Source organism: Opisthocomus hoazin, chromosome 1, assembly GCF_030867145.1.
Source record: "Opisthocomus hoazin isolate bOpiHoa1 chromosome 1, bOpiHoa1.hap1, whole genome shotgun sequence".
Classification (NCBI taxonomy): Eukaryota; Metazoa; Chordata; class Aves; order Opisthocomiformes; family Opisthocomidae; genus Opisthocomus; species Opisthocomus hoazin.
Genome location: NC_134414.1, coordinates 12,645,162 through 12,661,791, shown reverse-complemented (window position 1 = coordinate 12,661,791; position 16,630 = coordinate 12,645,162). Strand labels below are relative to the sequence as shown.

The following is a 16,630-nucleotide window of genomic DNA, read 5'->3' as shown; positions in this document are numbered from 1 at the left end:
GGGAAGAAGGGAGGAGTGGAGGGAAAGTGTTTTGAGATTTTTTTTTTTTATTTCTCATTATCCTACTCTGACTTTTGATTGGCAATAAATTAAATTAGTTTCCCAAAGTCAAGTCTGTTTTGCCCATGACAGTAATTGCTGACTGATCTCCCAGTCCTTATCTTGACCCATCAGCCTTAAATGGTATTTTGTCTCTCCTGTCCTGCTGAGAAGGGGAGTGATAGATCAACTTGGTAGGCATCTGGTGTCAACCCATCACACCTTGTTTTGTTGGATTTGTATGGATTACCTGTATAGAATACATTCATACTGAGCAATGAAAAGTCAGTCATAATACGAACAATTGTTAAGTCAAACTGAACAGAGATGGTCATGGTGAGACTAGGTTTCATCTCTTGAAAACATCTCAGCTCCTCAGACGAATGCAAGATGATGCAGAAGACTTAACAGGAGCATTTGAGACAGGTGAGAAGTGGTTTCTAAGAGCCCTCTTTCTGTTGCTGATGGCATTCAGTCAAGGACAAACAAGATATTACAGGAGCTGGAGGGAAGCTATTTGTATCCTAGAAGAAAAATATGTTTACGGGTCATTCACTCTGCTCAGACATCACATATTTTTCTCACTAAACTAAAGGGTTCTTTCTTCTCTTACATTCAAACACAGAGTGAATTTAGCACTGGTAGTGCAGGCAGGTGCCTCTCACTAAATCCATGCACGAGCCACATGGATTGGGCTATGTGATTGGAGCCAAGGGATGTAAAAGAGCAAATAAAAGAGCAGAGAATTATACATTAAAGCCAACAACACAAGAGCTGGTCTGGTTTCATAGTAGTATTGTTTAATCAAGCATAGGAAATACATGGTGTTCTTTGGTGGCATGGTAACTTATGTTGGATCTGGGAGATTTCTGTAGGAGTGGATCTGATAAGATACTACAACACTGGAGGTTACAAGAGGCTTGGGGAGCAAGACTGCCCATCCTGTTTATGCAGCATGCCTCAACATGGGTGTACGCTTCGCTGGGTAACGAACTGGCTGAATGCCCGAGCGCAGAGAGTAGTGGAGAATGGAGTTAAATCCAGCTGGCGGCCGGTCATGAATAGTGTTCCCCAGGGCTCAGTTTTGGGTCCGGTCGTGTTTAACATCTTTATGAATGAGCCAGAAGTGTGCCCAGATGGCCAAGAAGGCCAACGGCATCCTGGCTTGTATCAGGAATGGTGTGGGCAGCAGGAGCAGGGAGGTGATCGTGTCCCTGTACTGGGCATTGGTGAGGCCGCGCCTTGAGTACTGTTTTGGGCCCCTCACTACAAGAAGGACATTGAGGTGCTGGAGCATGTCCAGAGAAGGGCAACGAGGCTGGTGAGAGGTCTGGAGAACAAGTCTTATGAGGAGTGGCTGAGGGAACTGGGGTTGTTTAGCCTGGAGAAGAGAATGCTGAGGGGGCACCTTATTGCTTTCTACAGCTACCTGAAAAGAGATTGTAGTGAGGCAGGTGTTCGTCTCTTCTCCCAAGTAACTAGCGATAGGACGAGAGGAAATGGCCTCATGTTGTGTCGAGGGAGGTTTAGGTTGGATATTAGGAAACATTTCTTTACTGAAAGAGTGGTCAGGCATTGAAACAGGCTCCCAGGGAAGTGGTGGAGTCACCATCCTTGGAGGTGTTCAAAAACCGTATAGATGTGGCCCTTAGGGACAAGGTTTAGCAGGCATGGTGGTGTTGGGGTGAAGGTTGGAATTGATGATCTTAGAGGTCTTTTCCAACTTATGATTCTATGATTCTAACGTATTTGTAAACATGAATCAAACACTGCATGCTTGATTAGCACCTTAATAACATCACTGAGTTTCTGGGGATGTCTAGAAATTGGATTGGTAAGATATATTGTTGTAATCTTCACTTTCTATGAGCAACGGTTGTATCTCTGAAGAAGTTCCTCTTCTTTTTTTCCGACAGGCCAGAATGAGCCCTGTGAGCACAGTAGTAATGATGCCTCCAATCACAGCTGCTCCAACCAACCAAGCCCAGATCTGACGGGCTTGCTCAAGGTATGGTGTTAAAAACTCCTGGAAAGAATCAAGTGCTGGAAAAAAAAAAAAAAAAACAAACAGAGAAAAAGAAAGGTCATTTTACACAATGCAATGTACTGTCATTTTGTAGAAGTGTAACAGATAATACTGGAAGGCTGAGAGAAAAAAGAAATTACGTTGGTAGTCATTGTCTGAAGGTTACAAATAGTTTTAAACAAATCTCTTCAGTCCTTGTAGTCTGTTTCGAAGTCTTCGTATTAAAGGCAGGAACAAAGTTCACTGTCCCCAGTGCTCTTTATGGTTTTGTCAAAACTGTAAGACTATAACCCAAGAAGTTTGGTGCAGTGTGGCCAAAGGTTCTGATAGCTCAGCATCCTGTTGGCAACAATAACCAAAGTATGGCACTGGGAAGAGTTTAAGAACAGGTCAAGCCTATTATGATCCTTTCACAAAATACTTACCCAGCCTCCAACAATTTGCAGCTCAGGGATTTCCTGAACCAGATGTGGTGATGTTGTATATAATAGTTATTGGAGGATTTTTTTTTCCTTCCATCAGCTTTTCTAGCTGCTTTTTGATCTTCTATCACTACTTCCTGCAGCGAGGAGATCCTTGCACTAACTACATGTTGGATGGGGGGAAAAAAGTTTCCTTTCACTAATTTTGAGCCTGCCACCTGCTTGTTTCATTTGGTAGTTCTTGTGTGCGGAGAGGCAGTAGACAATTACTCACTGGTCACTCTCTGCACAAGAAATCCTCAAATAAAGAACTGGAGCCTTCTTTCTTTAGTGAATCCAGGGTACCTTCTCACTGGTTGGATAATCAGCTGCCTTCTTGCTTTGTGATATGAATAAGTGTGTCTGAGCCTCTGTTTTTCTCACTGTGGCCCAATGAGTTATGAAAACCCTGCCATACAGGGCTCTCACTTCACAATAGAGGTTGGAAGGTGACCTCTTCACAATCCACCTAACAACCTATTGGCTAGAATTTGAGAAATGGCAATACCTGTCCCCTTGGGCCAAAGAGGATTTGGTATCCACGTCTCCCAGTTGCTAGCTGTAATTACTATTATTATCTGTAATTTCTATCTATTGGGGGGGGGAAAATTGCCTCTCTGGGCTACCTCTCTGGAACCCCCTATGCTGATTTATTTTTGAATAGCATTCATGCATCTGTACTCATTTAGATGTGCTCAACCATTTTCAGTGTGCTATACCCCCACAAAGGCTACAAATGTCTTCCTACCATCTTGCTTTTTCACTGGTGCCCAGAAAAGTAATTCCATGTATTTTCTCAGATCATGGTGTTTCTGAGTGTAAGCTATTGTGTGCACTGCACTCTGAAAAGAAGCTTTTGGTTTGCAGCACCTTCAGGGTTAAGCTATCCTTAGCACTTAGTGTCTGAATCACTTTCTAAGATGTAGTTCCAATTTAGAATGAGTTTAGGCTAAATATAGTATGTTTTTCCCTACAACTCATCTTCATTTTGGGGAATGTTTGGTTGCTATTTCTCTGGTGCTTGTTTTCCAGTTAATCCAACTTTGTATTCTGACATTGTATATGCCAGAGTAAGCATGTTCAGCCTTCTGCCTCTGACCTCGTTAGACATATAAATGTTATATAATAATAAGAATTACAAAAAAAAATTAGGTTCTTGATGTTTCAAAGTGAAGTCCACAAACCTCTGGGTATGATGTACGTTATCTCTTTAATCTTTCATTTCTCATCTGTCAAACGAGGACAGTAGCATTCACTGAATCATGTGTATTGTGAATATAAATCCATATTTCTGCAAGACTCAGCTGCTATAGTGATCGGCACCAAGGAAAGTTGTTAGAGGAAACACCTTCAGGATAGCAATTTAAAAGTGTGCAATAAATCACACATTAGGCTACACACTGCTTAACTGAGAAAATGAAAATTGAATGTAAAAAGGATTGGACATCTGGTTCTTAATGAATGCTGTCTGTGTTGTGTAGCGAATGAGGTGAGGGTCTAGGGAAAAATTAGTGTGCAATTAAAGATAATGCATACATGCAGAAGTGGAAGATGAATTATGGCTATATAGACAACATTAATGCTGGCATTTCTTAACTTTGTGTGCTTCACTTCGCAACTCCAATGTTTTTTAACTCAACTGTTTCATGTTTGCATGTTTACATATTGCAAACATGTCCAAATTAGAAACAACCTGGCTATTTAAACTGGAGTATTCATACGATAAAGGAAAAATGATAAATAACAAGAACTTGATACTATTTTAATTTATGGAAAAGAGCATTATTATAAAGTTCTTTTCCTTGCAGAATTTATCTGGGATATGAGGGTATTCTAAGGGATGTTTTAAATTCATACTTTGTCCTTGAACCATCTCCTCCATCAATATTAATTGGAGGTCTGAGCTATCTTCTCCCCGGTAAAACACAACATGTCTTTGAGATAATGAGACGTCACATTTCATAGCAGGCCCTTTCAGATGGGATTAATCTATTTTATTATAACCTGATATTCAGTCAAACATGCCCTTCTCTTGCTTTCAGCCTCAGCCTGTACAGTTTCTGTAATTAGCTCGAAGCCAAAAGCCACCTCATGGAATCTACTGCCTGTTTCTTTTTGCTACACAAAAGGTGTTTGGCATCGCTATCATAAAGTTGTCATGGCAACTCTTCAGTGTCAGAGGATGGAGCACCCCAGGACACCCTATGATCTGTTAGCCTGTGACTGGAACACAACAGTAAACTATGACCGGACTGGCTGCCCAGCCAAAATCATGCAAACTGACATTTCAAGTATTCCATCACCATAATTCTGTAACTGTGAAAGGCCCAAGACTGCAACAACTGTGTTTGCTGATGTCTACCTGGAAATGGGACAACACATAGCTGCTTTGTGGGAGACATGAGCCAATGCCAGTTCCGTTCCTTTTATGTCAGTGCTTGGAGTTAAATAATAATCCTCCCTGGAGGCTGCCACGAACATTGATTAAAACTGCCCTTTCAGTAAATAGGTTCATGACAAAGCCAGAGGAAGCCGGGTCAGACTGGTGCTTGATATCTACCCTCCCATTAGTGACTAATACCAACAATATCTCCTGATCTTGCTCTTTCTGATAGGAAAATAGCAGTAATTAACCTCAGCCACGGTCTTAGCATTCAACTCTTGACATACTCTTTCTTCTCAAAGAGAGTGTTAGCTCTAGGTAACAGCAACAAATAATTTCTTACTCTTAATACATCAGATCATGCTTTTTTAATGTAATTTAAAAATACCAAGCAGTCCATTTTGTGGGGATTGCTGGATGTCATTGAGAGGGTAGGAAACCACAACAGTGTAATTTTAAGGTGAAGCAATGTGTATCTTCTATATTTAGGGTAATAATATGGACTTTCTGTGATGATTGAAGAAACATGCTATGGCCAATCTGTTGTTGAGTATCCTCAGATCTTCCTTTGGTGGTAATGTCAAACTACATTATTGATATCATGGATCCCAAGGACGAATAAATAACTTAGTATTTAAAGAAATTTTGAAAGAGTATTTAGAAGTTTTTGATATTCCCTCTGCCTAAACTAGAGGATAACAAAGTCTTTCCAAGGTTAACTCCACAAATTAGAATTAAAAACTCTGACTAGTCAAGAAATAAACGAAACAATTTTTCTATCATTTATCTATTGCCATATGCCCCACTGATATGTTGGCAACCTAGCTGTTCCATTTTACATGCTTTTCTACCCCTAACGTGGGGAGTTAATGGGCATCAGATTTTAAAGCAAACCTTGATGCAGCACAAACATGTCTTACTAGGTCAAGCTTGCAAATTTTTTCTTATCCTGTTGAGCAAGTTCTTTCTATGTGGCTTCTCCTTCTCTGGAGATATTCAAGACCCGCCTGGACAAGGTCCTGTGCAGCCTGCTCTAGGTGACCCTGCTTCAGCAGGAGGGTTGGACTAGATGACCCACAGAGGTCCCTTCCAACCCCTACTATTCTGTGATTCTGTGATTCTGTGATTTCTTATGTCTGTGTGGTTCACTGATTGTGTCCCTCTGGGTGGTCAAAAGAAATACCAGTGAGGCTTCCACAGTCGAAAACTAGGAAGATGAACTGAGAGGGATTCAAGTTATGGAGTCCCTCAGTCTCTCTTAAGGCAGGATCACTTATGTCTGCAGTGACGGAAAGTTCACAGCTCCCAGTAACTTAATCAGGGTCTCCTTATTACTACAGCTTGGAAAGTCTTTTTGAAACATTATCTTCTGACAACAGTGAGAGAAAATCTGAATATGACTGTCATCCAGTCTGTGGACTGCAAGAGATGCTGTGCGATGGGTGGTAGTGGGTTGTTTATGGTAGAGCTACAGTATCTGGTGGTGTAAACTCAAGCCGTCCCTTTTCAGTTCTGCCTTCAGCCCAAGGTGGGTGAATCAGGGAACTGTGACGCCCTTCATCATGTGGCTGTCTGTAGAAACAGTGAGAATCAGACCATTTCTGCACGGCTGACAACAGCTTTGTAATTAATTTTTTAGTGCTGAAGTTGGTTAGAGTTTTCTCTCCCTGTTACTTCTGAGTAGTAACATTGCTGTGGAGTCCTGCCCACTCACTGGCAATGATGGCGCAGCTGCAGAGTGGATTATTGGCAAAAATTGATTACTTTGGAGTACTGAGAGGAGATATATCAAATGTTACTGGACGTATTTATAGAGTAATACTGACAACCTCATTTAACTCTTGCACTTCATAACTGCTCTTTCAAAGTTTGTTTATATAAATTTCTCTAAAAAAGAGGTGAGATCTGGCTATAGCATACTTGATATCACCACACTATATGCTACTAGGGTGTTAATAACTCACCAAAAGATAATTTCCTACACTTAAATGGCTCCCAGGCAAAAAAAAAACCACAAAGAAAACCGTTTTAAAATCCATATTTCTATTCCTCCATTAAGCACCATTATATAACCATCAAAATATCTGCTCGTAGTCTTTTTTTCTGAGGAATATTTTTTTGCATCCTGTTTTCTTTGGTTCTCTCCTTCTGTTCTGATTACCTTAACCTACACGTCCTTATCTCTGCCTGAAGAAAACCCAGGGATCAAAATACTCTCTTCTCATCTTTGATTTAATTCAGAAATGTAATCTACTTCCCAAGCCAACATTTCTCAAGTATTGTCACCTTTAATTGCTTTGTGTTGTCCCGGCATCCACATTTTACTGTGCAAGTCACTGTTTTATCATAGGTTCTTACATGCACAACATGACTCTTTCACACTGCGGCCAACAGTGTGTGCTCCAGAGTTGGGAGACTCAGTAGAACCCCTCGGTGGTGGTACCACATTTACCAGCTGCCACATTTTCTACACCCCTGGATGAGATTTTGCAACTGAATTGCTGAAGAGCCAGAAATAGAAATTAGCTGCAGTCAGACTCTGGATCTGAGCTCTCCTCCTGTAACATATCCATGAGCAACCTGGTGTTCTACGTTGCACTCAAAATGCTCTTATCCCTTGCTTTGTCCTCAGTGTCAAAGTTCCTTAGTTAAGATGTCCAAAAATTGTAACTGACAGTTTGATTCCTGGGTTTATAATTGGGTAGCTGCCTGCTCTTCCAGCTACACATATTGTGGCCATCAAACTGTTCCCACTGAGAGGGGGAGCTTTTCTGGGGAAAAGTCAAGGCTGTGTCTATGAATTTATCTGTTCCTATTTCTGGAAGAAAAAAAAATAAAAATAGTAAAGATTTAGCCCAGTCCCTGTAACGTAAGTGCCTGGAATAGCTCTAGCCATAGAAATAGTTTTGACAGCTATTGCTAGGTGGTACCGTTAATCTTCCAAATCTTTTTTATTGATGTTAACAAATGTTCGTTTTCAGTAAACCGTGTGGGTTGTTGTAGTTTTACAGTTCACGGTTCTCACGTCAAGGAAAGCTGGGTGTCTGCTTTGGTTTCTGCTCTGATCAGCTTCCCAGTAACTAGACTCTGACATGTGTCTCTGACTCCTGAGGATTTCCATGCACACTGTTTGTGACCACTTGTGCTTCAGGGCTGTCGTACTTATAAAAATAAATGAAGCTGCAATTAAAATAACCACATACTGTCACACACTGATTTGCTGTTCAGTGGAAAGCAGGACTCCAGGCATCAGCTTTTGCTCCGGGGAACAGTGACAGTATAATTTGGTATTAAAATGCCATTTTGTCATTGGATTCACTCCAAGTTTTATTTCTTGTAAGCAGCCTCATCATGCTTTTTGTAGCCCTGCTTCATCTCTACTAAGTCTCTGGTGCTCTAACTCAGAACTGCTGCCCTTGATGCTTTCCTCCAGCTGCTTCCTTTAAAAGCAAATGAGACCTGGCTTGTGTACTCATTCCTTACTCTGTCCTGTCCTCTTCCTATGCCTTTCCTCTTAAGCCTCGCTTGGAAGATCTGCAGAAAAGCTGCCTCTTCTTGACCACCCAGATCTTCGCTGCTAAGATTAATTTTTTTTTTCTTTGTGACTTGTTCCTGTTTGTCTAGTAACTCCTGGCTGCCAGTCACAGACTTTCAGTTCTCCCTTGAGTGCACGAGAACTTGTAGGGCGACTCAGCAGACTTTCCTACTTCAGCTTCTCTGTCAAGAAATTCCTGTTTACTCACATGTTCCTCTAAACAGGAACCCAGCACACCTTTTTGGAGAAAAGTCTGGGTTTAAACACTGGAATACTGAGAAAATCCATGTGTGCATTTTGAAATTCCATCCCATTTTCTGTTTGTAACCAGTTCTTTCCTTCAGATAAGAAATAGCTTAACCTCTTTTCTCAGTGAGATTAGGAATGTGTTGAGCGACATCTGAGGGTTATCGGGGCTTTAGAAATGAGGTTGAATATCACTCTTTGTGTTGATCTTTCAAAACAATTAAGGAACTACTTTCATTACCTCTGTGTTTTACATGGGCAGAATTTAGTAAGAATTTAATTTTCTGAGGACTGTGTGCTCCCCTGGGAAAAGGGAGAAGACCAGGAGGAAAGAGAAGTGAATTGTTAAATGGTGAATAGTTTACCATTTGCTTCCTTTTGCAGTACCAATTCAGGACTCAGTATTTCTGAAAGTCATGATATTTGACACTTTATTTAGTGGTACAGTTCTAGGAGTAATGTGCTTTTAGTAAACTAGTGGCTTTCATTAAAAATATATATAAATATTTCTGGGTTTGATCACAAATTAAATTATGGCAACATGAAAAAAAAAGGCAAAAATACTACTAATAAGACCAGAATAATAATTATGAGAATATATTTGAGGCATTTACTAGATTATTTTCTGTCTGTATAACTGGAGTTGACCAAATTGTTTATGACATTTTAGGAGAAATATGGACTTCTGTCTCTGTGTTATAACATTAAAACAGCCTTAACAATTATACAGGAGATTTGCAGATTCCTTTTGTTACACATAAAATAGTCAAAAAAAGTGTTTTCTGGATGGCTGCATGATGGATTTTACTTGAGAAGTGAATGAACAAGATAAATACAAGATTGGACAGTTCATCAAGTATGAGTAAACCATACAGTCCCGTTAGTAAGCAAGCTGTCAGAAAAGCAGGGATGCCCTGAGCATGGATATTGTTTTGATAAGGACAAAAAGCAAGCTATGAGAATGTTAAAACTGCTAAAACATCCCTGGTGCTTTTGTTATACAGTTATTGGGCTTTCAGCTCTTTTTTTTTAATTGAAGAGAGATGTTCACAGAGTTTTCTGCCTCTAAACAGGGAAAGCACACATGTGCCAAGAAACCCTAGTCAAAACTACCTCTGAAGATCAACGCAAGACAAAACCATCATTAAACAGTTTGATTTAGTGTTTTGATTTGATTTAATGATTTGATTTGATTTAAATCATTGATATGATTTGATTTTAAATCATTGATTTGATTCATTTGATTAAATGGTATGAGTATTATGAATGATTCACTTGCATTCTATATGAATAACCATAGGGCAAGTACAAAGTCAATGGATCACTGTTTTAAGTGCTGCACAAACCTTGTGCTGGCCTTTGATATGGAGGTGGATTTTACTCTGAGTATTAAGAGATTGGAATACATTTATAAACTAGAAAGAGAACTTTGCATCTGCCCTCATTTAACCATATTCAGAAATTGGAAAATCCCACTGATTCCCACTTGTGTGGCCCAGCTGAACTAGGCAAATGGCAGACTCAAAATCCAGCACATTTTCTTCACAGTTTGATGCTGCTCTTAATAGGCTAGGATAGATAGGGTTGATGTCACTGACTGATTTTTGGTTGGATTTTTTCTAATGGTATCATGTTGACTGTACATCAGACCAGAAATGTGAAAACAAGCAGGTATAATTTGAGACTGTAATCAGGGAAAAATCTGGAATAGAAGTATTTTTTAATATCGTCTCATTTTACAGACATTTTACACGTTATAGGCAAGAAATTTGACATTTACCCAAAACAGTATCCTTACCTGGTTCTTGCAGATATTCATAGTCATACCCCAGCTCTCTTGAGGGTTTAAAAAATTCTCCATTTCTGTAAAGGGGGATAAAGGGGACCATGTAATTTTCTCGATTGTGCCCAATGGGTGCGTTGGCTGCTGGGTAAACTTCTAGCATTGGCCTGTGTCTTCTTAACCATCGCTCAAAGATGCTGTTGAAGAAAAGTATGTCTATTAATGGCAGAGATTGGCAGACCTTTTCTTCTTGAAGATGAAAAAACAGTATTGATGCTTTTTTTCATGAACCCTGGGGACAGTGGCATGCAATGACTTGTGTTTATGTGTGTGTAATACTTTACAAATCATTTGGGCTTAGCTACTTCACTACCAAGTTCCTATGCAAGCCTACAAAAAGCAAAGTCCTGCAGTGCTGCAGAGAGGCTGAATATGCTTTTAAATTCTGTAAATGCAATTCACTGTCTTGCTGTGACCTGACTGCAATTTCTGCTCAGTAATTCACATGGTTGTGAAGGACAGAGAGAAAAAGATCAAAGACCTCAGTCCTTCCTCCTCACCCTCAGAAACATTTATGGCTGGTTTTGGATGGTTTGGTTGGCAGCTGCTCAGTCCTGTTCCACTTCCTCTGTTTTCTCTCCACTGTTACCAAGGGTTTTAATGCCTTCATTGAAGTATAGCTACACCATGGTTGGTTTGACACCACCAAGGAGGCAGAAGCATCTGAGGAAGAAGGGATAAGCTATATGAACCCAAAAACTTCATAAAGCATGTCAGCTGTCAGGAAAGAGCCTTTCTCCAGCCATAGCTTCTTCATTTACTGGTGTCTGCACGGATGTTTCACATATTCTCACTCCTCTCTCTCAGCTGCTCTTACCTTTTTTTTTTACCCTTTTTGAAATATGTTATCATAGAGGTGCTACCACTGTCACTGCTGCGCTCAGCTGGCATTGGATCTGTCTGATATTGGGGTAGGTTCTGACATCTTCTCACAGAAGCCAACCCTGCAGCCCTCTCGCTACCAAAACCATGCCACATAAGCTCAGTACAAGCTGTTACCCACAACTCTGACCTCAGCTTCTCCTTTCCACTTTTCTCTGCCGAAGTTTCTCCCATTAGCTGTCTGTCAGCACAGGGCTGTAGGTCTGGTCTTTAACTTGGAGGCAGAAAGCTTAAAGACTGCAGTATGGAAGAGTTTGTATTGACATTTTCAAGTGAACTACTGGATGTGTTTGGAAAGCAAAATTAACAAACCTTCAAAACATTCTCAGTTCTCCTCCCTTTGTGTCTGGGCTTTGTCTGCTCAACTCTTCACTTTGTTTCAGTCTTCAGCTCGCCTGCTGTTTACATGGTGACCTTGGCTTGTCAGCCTGGATATGCCAGCTTGGAATAGAGGAGGTTAGAAGATGCTGCAAGGGGAGCAGATGCAGGTGTCTTATGCATGAAGAAAGGGGACCCCACGCTTGATCAGAAGATCTTGGTAGGAAAGGGTTATCAGCATCAGTCTCTTGGACTAATCACCGAATTCATTTATCAGTTATGAGGGATAGAAATGGTCTAGAGACCTGCAGATTGTACTTTAATTGAGATCTTGTCTCAACAGTTGCCGCTTCCTGACACTGGCTGCTGACTGGAGGACACAGACTTTCTCCCCTTCTTGTAAATAATAATGAGCTGTTAAGGGACTCTGTTTACCACAGAAACACAAACCCTAAATGCAAGTGTTTGGCAGTATCAGGATCTCTGCAGAACTTGCGGGGATTTTGTTGGTAGAATTTTACCTCCTTTCTTCGGGCAGGAATGTTGAGAAATACTCTGCTTACCCCCCCAAATGAAAGCCCTCTCACACTCATCAAAACGGAGGTAGGGCCAAAGCCTTGGTTCTTTCTTTAAGATCAAAAGATTTAATAGATGAAAACATCACGAAGTTCATACACCTTGTCAACCCTTAACAATGCAGGTAGTAATCTTGATTAAAATCTGCATTTTTGTCTCCCATCTTCAGTTAATTTCATCATCCCTGTCTAGAAAAACTATTGTCAGAATAATAACGTTCAGCTGAAGATTTCAGGTGAATAAATTTAAACAATGATATCAAGGCTTCTGCTGCAGTTATCACAAGAAAGTTTGAACAGAAACTCTATAATCAGATTACATCTTTGGAGAACAGCACAGAGAAATTCAGTAATCATTAAAAAAGACATAGAATGTAAAGGAAACCAGGGTATTAGAATCAATGAATCATACAATCATAGAATGCTTTGGGTTGGAAGGGACATTTAGAGGTCATCTAGCCCAACCCCCCTGCAATGAGCAGGGACATCTTCAACTAGATCAGGTTGCTCAGAGCCCCATCCAACCTGGCCTTGAATGTTTCCAGGGATAGGGCCTCCGCTACTTCTCTGGGAAATCTGTTCCAGTGTTTCACCGATCTCATGGTGAAAAATTTCCTGCTTATATCCAGTCTAAATCTACTCTTCCTTAGTTTAAAGCCATTACTCCTTGTCCTATTACAACAGGCCTTGCTAAGAAGATTTTCCCCATCTTTCCTATAAGCCCCCTTCAGGTACTGAAAGCCTGCTATCGGGTCTCCCCACAGCCTTCTCTTCTCCAGCCTGAACAGCCCCAACTCTCAGACTTTCCTCATAGGAGAGGTGTTCCATCCCTCAAATCATTTTAGTGGCCCTCCTCTGGACCCACTCCAACAGCTCTATGTCCTTCTTGTACTGGGGGCTCCAGAGCTGGACGCAGGGCTCCCGGGGGGGTCTTACCAGAGTGGAGCAGAGAGGCAGAATCCCCTCCCTGGACCTGCTGTCCACACTTCTCTTGATGCAGCCCAGGGTACGGTTGGCCTTCTGGGCTGCGAGCGCACATCAGTGGTTCATGTCCAGCTTTTCATGGACCACTACCCCCAAATCATTCTCAGCAGGGCTGCTGTCAAGCCCCTTATCCCCAGCCTGTATTGGTAGTGGGGGTTTCCCCGACACAGATGCAGGATCTTGCACTTCCCCTTGTTGAACTTCATGAGGTTCACACAGGCCCACTTCTCCAGCTTGTCCAGGTCCCTCTGGATGGCATCCCGTCCTTCTGGTGTGTCAGCTGCTCCACTCAGCTTGGCATCATCTGCAAACTTGCTGAGGGTGCACTCAGTGTCACTGTCTATGTCATTGATGAAAATGTTAAACAGCACCGGTCCCAGTACGGAACTCTGAAGGACACCACTTTTCACCAGCGCCCATCTGGTCATTGAGCTGTTGACCACTACCCTTTGGCTGCGGCCATCCAATCAACTCCTTATCCACCGAACAATCCACCCATCTAAACCATATTCCTCCAATTTAGAGAGAAGGATGTTGTGAGGGACTGTGCCAAAGGCTTTACAGAAGTCCAGGTAAATCACATCCATAGCTCTTCCCCTGTCCACTTATGTTTAGTTTAGCTGGAGGAGAGTACGGGTGTGTGTTGAACTGCAATCCTTTCCCTGCCTGGCTTTCACTTGTATCTTGGGCAAAGCACCCTGACTGCCAGTGCCTTGTTTTCCTAGCAACTGCAGATGGGAGCTGAGACAGCTCTTCTCTGCAGCACAGGACTATTAGAGGTACAGAGATGCTTTGGTTATGGGGACATGGTTATATTTTAAGAAGAAGGCAGAAGAAGTACTTGGATCATGTTTTGAAAATCTGATGATGATCTACACTAACTATTGAATTCTCAGAGGTACTTCTTTGGGTCTGATTTTTAGAAAATGCTGAGCAGCCACATTCTGAAAATCTGGAGGGCTGGTGAGCACACGATTTAGAGCTAGAAGTCATCATTTGCCTGAAATAGATTCATATGACATGCCCTGAAATGCAGCACCCTCACTGGATGACTTAAAAGTTGCAATTTCATAAGCAGTTTCAAGAAGAATCCTTGGGCCCGTAATCTTTCAAACAGAATGTAAATGCAAAGCATTTCTAGAGAAATGAACATATGTACTTTTGGATCCCTTCATTTACAGAGTGGTTCCCACATTAGATATCAAGCTTTTCTTAGCAGTAGCAGAAGCAATGAATTGTTTGCCCTTGCAGCTGATCTTTAGATTTAGACACAAATGTATGCCTCCGATTACTGATATAATGAGTTGTGCTGGTACACAAGATATGTTGCGCAATTCAGTGAGTTGTTTATGAACAGCTCTCTCCTTTAGCCCTCATAAAATCCTATAATCTTTACTGAAATCTATTTCATCTAACATATCTGTATGCCACTGTAGAAATCTCAGAAACATCTCTTAGGGTTTTAAGAGTCACACTTTCCATTACTCCCTTTAGAGTAGCTGGTCCTGTGCATTTATCTTGGCTTTTTTTTTTTTTTTTTTTTTTTTGGACACTTTGAAAGATTAGGATCATATTCTGCTTGCTAGTAAAGCAATTGGATAAAGTTGCATTTATTCTTTCCACTTAAAGGCTTGTTCCCGGCATGTTCAGTAAGATAGGCTCGCAATACTCATTTTTCCTTGGCAAGATAATGCATAATGCTTTGTATTTTTCTGACAATCTTCATGTTTTTCTTCTTTTGCCTGAGAAAACTTAGAGAATGAATATGTCAGTAGTATTTTTTTACATTCTCATCTGTTTGTAGTTCTCCTTTTAAAAGAGTGGCACTGCCGTTTCCCTGCCTTGTTCATATTTTGGAAGGAAAGAAGGAACTTTACCCTTGCCTTTCAAGAAAGGTTTCCCAGCTGAGTGAAAAAAGAAACCTCCTAGCTGGATCCAGCTGGGGAGAAAATCCGTGGAGAGGGTATGACTTAAGCTTTTTTTATATATCTTTTTATGACTCCCCAACTGAGGCTTTTAACTCCCTTCATGCATTTTTAAGGAAAACTGAAATCCTGAAGTAGCCTATGGCTTTTGCTATCAGCCAGATAGTGAAATCAACATAGTGCTCCTATCTCTGTGTACTTAACTGAAAAGAATTGGGCCAAAAAAAAAAAAAAAAGTATATCTGGAGAAAATAATCACACTGTCTTTTGTTTCAGAGCACTGGGACCACTGAATTACACATTGTAGGATACTTTTTTTCCTCAAATAAGGTGCTTTCTCCATCTCTGGATACATTTAAGGCAGTTAGCATCAAGCGTACTCTCCTTTTTGCAGTGCTATCCTTTCCTGTAGGCAAAGAGGACACATCAGAACAGCTATGATGGATCATCTGACAGTTCTTTCATGTGCCTCCGTCTACAGAAATGGTTCATTTATCCAATAAAGGGCATGTGGTTTCTGCAACATAGAGAAATCAGTCCTTCCATCATCAGATGTTGATCCACTTACTGTTGATAGAAGTTTTTCATTCTTCCCTTATAAGTAGACACGTTATAAGTTATTTCCTTTCACTACCTTGAAAATATGTACTTGTTTTCTATGCTTTGCTCACTAGTTGTAATCTCGGAAGAGCTTAGGGATGGAGAATTAAAGCTGCATGCAGAGAGACAAAATGCTGATGTAATTAGCTGGTCCCTTCGTGGAGTGACAAAGTTCCTGGTAGAAAAGCCAAGTCTGCAGCAGAGCAGCAGACCTGAATTCCCTAGAATTGGTGATAATCTTGAAAAACCACGGCTTCATATGAAACTCTGCGTCCTCCTCCAGCCCTGAGAGCCTAACAAAGCAGGACTGTGAATTGAATGGCAGATGAAGGGTCATTTTATTCCACTTTGTCTCCCTTTCTTGATGTAATGAGATTAAAGGTAACAAAAAGACCACAAAAGAATCAGAACAGGGCTCTGTGATATCCAATCTCCATATTTCTTCTGTACAAAAGAAGTACTGGGCAGAAGTTCAGTGAGAGAGAAATCTGTCCGACTCCTACAGCAGTCTGGTTGGTTATTTTTTTCCTCAGCACGTAGACAAAGAGGGTAAGCAAATAATTAGTTATTTATATAGGTAGGAGTTACATTTTCCAGACACAGAGACTTTTTTAGCATTGCAATCCCAGCTAGACTGGCGTCATTTGGGAGATGCTGGCAGTGCTGAAGCTAGCAGATGGGATGTGAGCGTGGTGGGGAATACAAGGAGGGATAAAGGACAGCAGAGAAGAGCTAATCAAAAGTCATCAGAAATTTTATTCAGGGAAAGGAAATGGGGAGAACCTGGCCTGGGATTTAGCAGGAATAAACCAT

At 41.0% G+C, this 16,630-nt stretch overlaps 1 protein-coding gene across 1 annotated transcript in view; it reads right to left on the bottom strand.

Moving 5' to 3' along the window:
• Positions 1–870: 870 nt before the first annotated feature.
• TYR (tyrosinase) overlaps positions 871–16,630 on the bottom strand; it is a 56,804-nt gene continuing 41,044 nt past the window's right edge. Inside the window, exons 4-5 of the mRNA XM_009932562.2 lie at positions 10,489–10,670; positions 871–2,082 (exon numbers count right to left, since the gene is read on the bottom strand). Coding sequence (XP_009930864.1) covers positions 1,859–2,082; positions 10,489–10,670 — 406 coding nt within the window. The 3' untranslated portion in view covers positions 871–1,858. The remainder of the gene's footprint in view (positions 2,083–10,488; positions 10,671–16,630) is intronic.